The following is a 10,795-nucleotide window of genomic DNA, read 5'->3' as shown; positions in this document are numbered from 1 at the left end:
TATTGCCAAATTCTGTTTTATCAATTGGAATCTCAGTATTTTATTATTGTTCAAATTTATTATCGGTTATCATTAGTGAAAATTTGGAAATAATTGAAGAAGGAGCATTTATGTTTTGCCAAAGATTAAATAATGTTGTGATTCCTATTTCAGTTTTGACAATTTAAGAATTAGCATTCTGCGAATGTTATGCGTTTAGCGATATTATAATACCAAATTCAGTTACAACGATTAATATTCAAGCATTTTATTATGATTACAATTTAGTTACAGTTGTCATTGGTGAAAAGGTAACAACAATTCAAAGAGAAGCATTTGGTTCTTGTTCCAATCTAAAATGTATTTATTTTTATGGTGAAAAAACTCCAACTAATTTGTATTTTTAATGACTTTTACTTGTTGTTTAGCAAATTCAATAATGGTATTAAATGAATATGAATCAAATTCATTTAATTTATTAAGTGCGATAAGAGGTTCAACACTTGATGGCTGTGATCCAATTATCACCAGAACTTTTACACAAAGTAATACATTTTCGCAATCAAATACTTATTCACAATCAAATACATTTTCTCAATCAAACACATATTCACAAAGTAATACATATTCACAATCAAATACATTTTCTCAATCAAATACTTATTCGCAAAGTAATACATATACACAATCAAATACATTCATGCTATCATCACATTTAAGTGACGTGACATTTTCAATTATGTTTTCTGTAATCCATTCATTAACATTATTATGCTGTTTTAGTTCATATTCGAAATAAAAATGATACTAATGAGTCAAAAGAAATAAGTAGCATAAAGGAAAGTGAAAATGAAATAAAAACAATTGAATTCGATAATAATGCATTATGGGATGTTGAAGAAGATCCATTTGCAAATGATTTCAAGGAAAATGAAAGACGAAAATTCGGATATATTTAAACCTATAATTTAAATTAAGTTGATTGTGAAATTTATCAAATTATTTAATAAACACGTTTTATATTTAATGTAATTTTAATATTTTTCTTAGTTAAATTAGAAAAAATAATTGAAGTAAATGTAAAAATAATTTAGAAAGTATTCATTAAACAAATCTGAATGCATTTTGAAAAACATTAAATTTGATGATATTTTACATATTACTTCTTATTTTTGGGTTTATTGGATTTTTTCTTGATCCTTGGATGAATTTCCTAAAAAATACGTTAATAAAAAAATGGGCGAACCTAACAATGATTTCAGGTTTGGAAAGCCTCTTTTCTCAATCCAAGTGGATGACCTTCTCGTCCAAGAAATATTTAAAAAATTATCAGAACAAATTCAAGAACAAAGCAAAGAAATTCAAGATTTGAAAGAAGAATTAAAAAGAAGACCGTCATTAGAGGAATTCACACAGCTTTCTAATAAAGTGAAAGAAATGGAAAATAAACACAGTCAATCCTCTACATTATTTTATCAAAAGCTCGATGATTTTTCAGATTCATTAGATGAAAGGAAAAGCCACATTGAGCAACTTATTCAAAAGAAAACCAACGAAATGTTGTTTTCAGTTAATGCTGCCATACGAGGTCAAATTGAAATGCTTGAATTTGATCCCATTGTTGCCAAAGAAGCCATGAATTCGGTGACTGACATCAAGTCAAGTTTAGACAAAACTAATAAAAAGCTCAAAGCTTTAAAAGACACAGTTATACAAATTTCCGTCAATATGTCAAATCAAATAACTCCAAATATTATTAACAGGAAAAATGCACCATATTTTGTTAAATCTATAACTGAGTCACAATCGAAACGAATGGATTCGATTCAAAAAGAATGTACCACTTTTTCACAAAAGCTCAAAAAATTCAAAACCATTTTCTACAAACTTTTACCAATAAAGCAAAAAAATCTTCCACAATTTATTAAAAATGCATCATATAATGTTAGTCAATCACCACGTTTTCCACAATATCCACAAATTACATCAATCATAGATTATTTTGAGTATTTTACTAAGACTATTCCATATTCTCAAAATGTAATTAAAGAACTTCATTATTATCTTTGTCAATTACATAATTCACTTTCACATAAAGCAAACTCAAATGAATTCGAACAATTTCGATCGGAAACAAAAAATGTTTTTAATTCGATTTCAAGTGATATCGCTGATTATCATTCGAAAAAGGATTCGATAATTCTCAAAGACAATTTTAATGAATTAGCAAATCAATTACAAGAAATCGCTTATGGAGAATCAACTTCATCTGCTACAGATCATAAATGTCTTGCGTGTGGTAAACATGTACAAAGAGTTTCAACAGGTTTTAAAATTAATATTAATAATGATGAAATAGAACAAGAAATTAGAAAGAGGCCTTTGACGGCAAGAAGAACTGAAAGAAGTTTTATAAATACTTCTCAAGTAGAACAATTAAATATGGATTCAATACAGAAATCTCCACTAACAATAAGGAGAACACAAACATCAAGACCAATTGTAAAATGTAAAAAGTAAAATAATTAAATGTTTAAGTATAAATAAACTTGTTTTAATTTAATAATTTTTGTTCATTAAGTAAACCCAATACAATATGTAGGGATGGGCAAGCGCCCTATAGTACCTTAATTATGATGAATAATTTGAACAAATTTAAAAGCTTGATTTGAAAAATATTCACGACATGAAAAAAGGGGCCTCAGCCAGATAAGTTCAGAAAATTGAAATAAAAAGATATTTTTCAGAAAAAGATTTTGTTCTGGAAAAAGTCGATGTTTATCGCTAAAAGTGACATATTTAGAAAAAAGTACTTTTTCTGGAATAAGATTTATTCCGAAAAAAAGAACTTGTTCCGTAATAAAAATTCAGCAGTAAATGAGAAAAGTGTCCTTGGTTGGTAATTTAACGGTTTTGACAAACAAATGCCGCCCACGAAACTAGACCCAGAAAATGTTGCTTATATAATGCTGGTGATCACAATATTAATTACAATATATGGAATCTTTAGGTGCATTACAACTGCAAGAATTGATGGATATACTCAAATTAAGTTTTATTGGAGTCGTTTTCTTTACAGGTTAACTTTTATCTGCCACACTCTTTTTCTATATCAACCTATAATTAGTTATTTTTTCTACTCAAAAATGCAAAAACAAATGCAAGGAGAAGCAAAAGAATTCAATCCCTTATCTGAACCATTAGCGCAAATGACAATTACCGTCACTATTATGTGCCTTGGTTTTTCATTTCATGACTTTGTCAACTTCACGCAATCCGAAAAAAAGCCAGTTCCAACTCCATGGTTTTTTGTATCACCTGTTCTTGCATTAGGTATATACATACTCATATATTCTATTCAATACACGCAAAAAAATGATACCAGTGGAAGCAGTAAAAGTGAGGAAAATAACATTCTTTTGGCATACACAATTATATTTTATTTGATGTGGATTGGCTATGTTTTCATTCATGTTTTACTCTTCTTCAGAATTGTGTTTAAGAGCTCCGCATATCAAAAGGAAGTAAAAAGGTTCAAAATTGCATTGGGTCATTTCATAACTCTTTTCGTTGTGCTATCAATTCTTTCCATTCTTTTGGTTATAGGCTTTGCTACGGGGCGAAGAGGAACGCGACAAATAAGACAAGCCGCGACAGGTTTGAGTTTTTTATACACAATCATATCGGCATTAGTCCAAGAAGTAATCGATTGGATGATCAAATGGATTTATCCCGATGACCCGCTCAAGCAAATGCTAATTTCTCCAAACAAAGGCGTTTTAATGGAATCCATTAATGAATAAAAAAATTGTTTTTGTGAGCAAAAGTTTTTAATAAAAATAGTAAATATGCGAATAAAAAATGTTTTTTATTTATGTACTAATATTTGAAAAGTTAACAAGCGATGATCATTTCATTATATGTATCTTCAACTGGTAATCCATGAAGAAAGTAATGATGAAATACTAGTTCGAATTTCTGATTTCATTTTAGAGAAAAAAAAAATAATGTATAAAATTTTAAATGTATATAACTCATATAAGATAAAATATCGATATAGATAATATAAATGTTTATTAAAATATTTTTTTTTGCTGTTGTGAAAAAGTGAGATGTAAAGACTTTTGGACCACCATGCAAACAGCTGAAAAGAATCAAAATATAATAATAATCATTGTTCAATTTCAAAATTTATGGTTTATGGTTTATTTACGGTGGAGACATTGAAATTGTTCATTTGTTCAAAAATCATGCATCGTTTGAAGCAGCAGTTGAATTTCATCGAAATGATTCTTTTTTACTTGAATGAAGATAATATTTTAGAAGATATAGGGAAAGAATGTATTGTAATATAAATATAATGAACTTTTGTCATTTTTGCTTGAAAAAGGAATGAAAATTAATGCATATATTAATGAAGCAGCAAAATGTGGAAAATTATATATTGTCAAAAATTTTATTCAAAGGCACAATGAAATAATAAAACTCTTAATTGAACAAAAAAATATATAAGTAAATTTCAAGGATATATCTTTTCTTATTTAAATGTTTAATAATATGATTTATTTTAAAACAATATTTGAAATTTATTTCTATTGTTTGATACAGCACTAACTTACGTATTGCGTTTAAAAATTGTTCTCCTGATATACTAAAGATATTTATTTGTTTTATACTGATAATTTAATGTTTCAAATTATTTATAGAATTTGAAACGTCACTTTCACTAGCAAAAAGTAATGGTTTTATTCATGAAGAAATCATCAAATTACGCAACCAATAAAAAGATGAATAAAATTAATTTTGCTTTAGTAAAAAATTTATCACAGTTCATTTTTTTATTACTAAATATTTAATATGAATTCTTTGAACCTTCTTGTTTCCGAATATGAAATGGAAGATTAAAGATCGTTAAATATCATTTATGGTTTTGACTATACAAAAGAGCTTCTTCTGTATTTGAAAGAATACCATATGGTAGTTTGAATTTGGACATAAGTTAATCACTTATTTTTAATTATTTAAATATGCCTCACACATCCATCCAAAATTTGATAGTAACAGTTGATCTTGGCGATTCAGATTTCTTTTTTGTTTGGTTGCACAAAAGAAGCACTTTTAGTCAGAAAAATTTAAAATAAAAGTCAAGTATTTGAAATGTGATGACTTATTTTTCTGCCCATCCTAATTGTTAACGGTTTCGATCACTCTTCACTTCACATTTTTAATGGGTAACAATCTTTCAAAATATGCTCATTCCATCAACCAATATTACTTTTCTTTGCTATCAAAAGGTTATTTTCCTGATCAACAAAATTATGTTTTTTCTCCATTTTCAATAGTTAGTGTTTTACACTTAGTTTCAATGATTGTACCAGAAGATGTTCGTGAAGAAATTTTTAATTACATTGAATTACCACCAAACTCTGATCCTTTACCTCAATTTGATGATGGTATTATTTCATCAGCAAATTCAGTTTGGTATAATAAAAATGTTATTTCACCCGAAACACTTGAATTTATTAAAAAATATGGATCTATTCAACCTTTATCAATAACAGGATCTAAAGATACTATAAATCAATACTGTAAGGAAAAAACGCATGGACACATTTGCAAGATACTCAATGAAGACTTAGATCCACTTACAAATTATTTTCTCGTTAATGTTTTTCATTTCGAAGGGAAATGGAAAAAACAATTTAAACCTAGTATAAAGCAAGTTTTCTATGGGAAGACAAAAAAACTTGTTGTTGATATGATGGAGCTTAATTGTCGTTTAAAGATATCAGAAGATAAAAAAATGGTTCTCATTCCTTTTCAAAAAGATTATGAAATGTTTGTTCATATAGGAGACTTTCCAACGTATAGCGCCGAGACATTTTCATCTTTGATTTCTAATATGAAATTTGAAAAAGTCGTATTATATTTGCCGAAGTTTTCTATCGATTCATTTTTTGATTTTGACCAAGAACTTAAAGAACTTAAATTATATAATGACTCAAACATTACCCACACATACCAGTTTGCGAAAATTGATGTTGATGAGAAAGGTGCAGTTGCTTCCGCAGCTTCAGCTGAGTATAAATTTGGTTTGAGCATTTTTTCACCAACAATTTATTATATTAGAGTAGACAAACCATTTCATTATTTCATTATACAGCAGAGTTCGAATGCGATTTTGTTTGCTGGACAAATAAATGATTTGGGAGAGGAATCAGATGATCCACCTGTTGAATGCATTATATTCTAATATGAATATAAATAAAAATAACTATCATATATATACGTATTTGAATAATTATTAAAAAAAAGTTGATAAAAATAAATATCAATTATATTTTAAAATTTAGTGAATACATTCTGAGGGAAAATTTTGGCTTTAATTAAGGAACAAATTTCACTATTTTTCTTCGATGCATAAAAAAATGATGTTTCAAATAAATTAAACAATTTCGAAATATATATATATATATATATATATTTTGAAAGAAAAAATAATATAATCTAATATCAAACAAAATGTATTAACATTTATAGCTGATACATCAATTCCTTTTTGAATAAACAGTAATTTAATTATTTCTATATTACCATTTTGAGCTACAAATATAAGTGTTGTATCAAAAAATTTGAAAAATTTTCCAATAAAATATAAAATTATTATAATAAAAATTAACATAAACATTAAATCCTTTTTGCTCAAAAAGTAATCCAACTATTTCTCTATAACCTTTTCTAGTTACTCAAATAAGTGTTGTATAAATTACTTTAAATAATTTTCGAATATTATTTTGAAATAGAAAATTATTAAAATAAATTCCAAATAATATCAGTCAATATCTTTAACTTCAATATCAATTCCTTCTTGTTCAAGAAGTAATGAAAAACTTTTCCACAAATTCACTTGGGAACTTTCATTACATTAGGATGCTATCGAAACGAGAGCTTAAGAAATGAAAATTTATCTTTTTTTACAGAATTTTTCAAGTATTGTTTTAAACTTAATAATGTTAATAACTTCTATAACAATGTTTATCTAATTTCTTTTGTGTTGATAAAAAAAGACGAGTTAATCAAATAATTTCGCTTTTATTTCAATTGTGGACTGCGTGAATGGGGATGGCGGTTTGAATAGGTTAAGGTAGATGCATTATTTCTATGGAGATTATTCCATCGATGATCAAAATCTTCAATCTCATCATCATCAATATTGCTTTTGTCAAACATATCCTTTACATGCCCATTTCTTCCAATTTCTCTTTTTCGAGCAACTGCTTGATCGCCGATCATGCGCATTTCTGCCATTTCTGTTTTTCCAGTTGTACTGTCATACGTTTTCTTTTTGGCATGCCTTACTCCATTAGGGCCTGTGTATGTTGACATTGAAGATGAATAGAAGAATGTATCATGAGGTTGATTATATCGACTATGAGTATGTCTATTTGATCTATCATAATTAGGTTGACTATAGTTATGTGTGTCATCATCTGAATCAGGTTCTTCGATAATTGGTGTATTTGAATGTGGTTGATATCTTGTTTCATCTTGTTCTTCCATTACTCTGCCAGATCTATTTCGGTTAGGATATCCATGCCCATGGATTTGTTGGTGATATGGTTGATCAAATCCAAGTGAACCGTAAGGTGATGAAAAGAATGGATGATTGAACATACTATTCATCATTTGATGCATTTGTTGAAAGTGCCTATTCATGCTTTCGAATGGATCACTATTATCTTGAAAAAATGGATCGTTAAACCAATCTTCCATCTTAAGTTATGGATTTTATTTGATCTTTTAACCAAAGAATTTATAAAAATAAACCATTCATAATTTGGTCGGAAGAAAACTTTTTCAATTATAAAATAAATGTTTGTAAACTCAACTTCCAAAATCACTTTTCATCATTTCACTATAATTAATTCTTATTATTTGTTTAACCTTGTTATATTATTTATGTACAAATAAATATTGATAGGGAAAGTGAAGTTTTCTTTTGATTGTAAAATTGAATTTTATATTAATTTTCTTCTAAGTCTTTAAAGTGCCATTTTTTGTTTTACGGTAAAATTAACCGTCAACTTAGGGTAATTTTTTTTTAAAATTTATCACTTTTTGCCAGATTTCAGGTCGGATGGACTTAGACGGAATTCTCGCTTCACTCCCAGATTTGGTCGAAAACCTCAACTCAGGCAATGAGCAAAAAGAACTAGAATCAATACAGAAACTAAACGAACTAATATTATTTGGCCAAACAAATGTAATCGAATTATTAGATGTTAACATTGTAACAGAAAAAATCATTAATATTTTTTCAAAAACAACCAACGAAAACCTTTATGATGCAACCACCACATTCATGGCTAACATCATAAAAAGTTTCCGTCCAATACAGATTTCATCATCTAATTTCATATACAATTTAATTCTAACCAAACTCAATCAGGATCTTAGTCGTCGAATGGCACAAAGTACCTTTGAACTTATAATTGCCTTAAATGAAATTGATCCCAAAAAAATTACTACTTTATTTAGCATTGATATCTTTCTAAAACATTTTGACCAACTTATGACAAACCAAAAGCGCTTTGTCATTAAATGTATTTGTACCACAACAGAACATATTTCACAAACTGATGCACTTAAACACTTTAATCAAATAGCCAACAAACTCCAATACAACGACACTATCATCCGTCGTTTATCCGTTATTACATTTTCACATTTAATCAATTCATTCACAATGCCTTTAATCCCCAACAACATATATGATATCTTATTTGAAACATTATCAATTTGCGATGATCCCGATGCCATTGAACCATTAATTACCACATGTAAAGGTAAATGTAAAGAAGTTTGGTTTGCACAAAAATGGGTTGATGGCGATATTTCATATGCGAAATATTTTTCATGTAATAAATTTGGTCAAAAATCGAATACAATTATCAATCAAATGTTAAACTTATTATTAAATATCTTTCCAGCTGCTGATTTCCCAGATGGGTATTGGGATAAGCCACATGAATGTGCGACTAATCTTGAACGCTTAGCTAATATTATACATCCATATTGTATAGATTTCATTGAGAAAAAAGACATTGATATTAAATTATCATATGCGTTATTAATAGTTTGTCGCTCGATAATAACATTTCAAGTTCCGAACAAAGTATTTGTTAAACTTGTAACATATTTACAACGACAACAAATATCATCGATGCATGCGATACTATTAACAGTTACATGTACGGGTAATGAAGATATATATTTATCTAGTGGTTTATTTGAAGCATTACAAGCATCAACACAACAAAATAAAGCATATCAAGTATGGTATGATGAAAAGTTACGAATATTAACACGACGATTAGAGAATTCATCTAACAATAGTTTTAATAATGCGAAGATCGATACTATTGAGAAGTTACTTGACTTTATGTCCAAGAATAAGTTTAAACCAGTTGAGTTTTATATGTCGAAAGTATTTAGTGAAGTACCAAAAATGTTAACGAAGTCACAAAGTATACAAAACTTAGATTTTACAAAACTTGTTGAAACTATGGAAAGTATAGCACAAGTAATCCAATTACCATTATTTAATGATCCTACATTTCGAAAGACTGCTAATGATTTAATACAAACGTCAATACCATATAATGTTATTTATAAAGGTAATAATTATGGAGTAATTACTATATATAGTAATGGACAATTTGTAGGGTTCGAAGCTTGGTGGAATCAAGAACATAATAAAATAACAACGACATATTTAGAACAAAAACTTAATAATAATTCGATATATCAAATACCAAATTTAACACGATTATCATTTACACAAATTGGTATATTACATCGAATCTTTAATACACCAAATTATAAACGATTTTCATTTAAGATTAAAGATAAAGTTTATTCATATTTAGACTTTACATATAATACATATGTTCGATCATTACAATTAATATCATTATTTAGATCGACAGTCTTTGATATGGAATTAATTGATGAAGTTGAACCTAATCCTATAATATATGGTGAATCAATACCAAAAGAATTAAAGTTAAATCATAAATTTAATGATTTCTTAAAGATAATGGAAAAGATTAATAGTATTTCACCTAAATTAAGTCATAAAGTTAAGTCGATTGAACATCGTCTTAATTCCAAAAGTACATTTACAGGAATTATTTCAATGTCTTCGCCATCAATTATCATTCCATATCATTATCCATTTTTATTTTCATCACGTTATAAAATTCTTTTATTTAAAATCATATCATTAGATTATTATTCTTCATTATCATCTGCATATTCAACGATATTTCATCAAAATCAAATATTACGTGAAGGACGTCAAACATTTACATGTATAATTCGACGTGATCATATCTTTGAAGATGGTTCTAAACTATTAAAAGAAATTGGACCATCTGCAATACATTTAGATATATCATTTCATAATGAAAATGGTTTTGGTTTAGGACCAGCTCATGAATTCTTTGATTTGTTTTCCAAAGAATTAGCTAAAAAGAAATATAATATGTGGCGAAATTCTACATTAAGTGATAATGAATATTCATTTTCTGAAAATGGATTATTCCCATCACCTAATGCTAATCCAGAAATGTTTTATTTATTAGGTCTGTTATGTGGGAAAGCAATACAAATGAATTCATTATTATCAATACCATTAAGTAATACTTTCTTTAAGTTTATTAAAGGGTATAAAATACATTTAAAAGAAGTCGATGAAAGACTTTATAATTCATTGTTAAGTTTCGAAGGATTAGAAGGAATGCCATTCACTTAT

At 27.5% G+C, this 10,795-nt stretch overlaps 1 protein-coding gene across 1 annotated transcript; it reads right to left on the bottom strand.

Annotated features, from left to right (window-relative positions):
* Positions 1–7,071: 7,071 nt before the first annotated feature.
* GO595_007681 (myeloid leukemia factor) lies at positions 7,072–7,674 on the bottom strand (the record flags this gene model as incomplete). The annotated part of the gene is made up of 1 exon (XM_067921171.1): positions 7,072–7,674. One exon carries the CDS (start codon positions 7,672–7,674, stop codon positions 7,072–7,074), a length of 603 nt encoding a protein of 200 aa, XP_067772244.1.
* Between the last annotated feature and the right edge of the window lie 3,121 nt (positions 7,675–10,795).

Source organism: Histomonas meleagridis, assembly GCF_020186115.1.
Source record: "Histomonas meleagridis strain 2922-C6/04-10x chromosome Unknown contig_55, whole genome shotgun sequence".
NCBI classification, from domain to species: domain Eukaryota; phylum Parabasalia; order Tritrichomonadida; family Dientamoebidae; genus Histomonas; species Histomonas meleagridis.
Note: the sequence above shows the minus strand (reverse complement) of the source record. Positions and strands in the feature narration are given on the sequence as shown.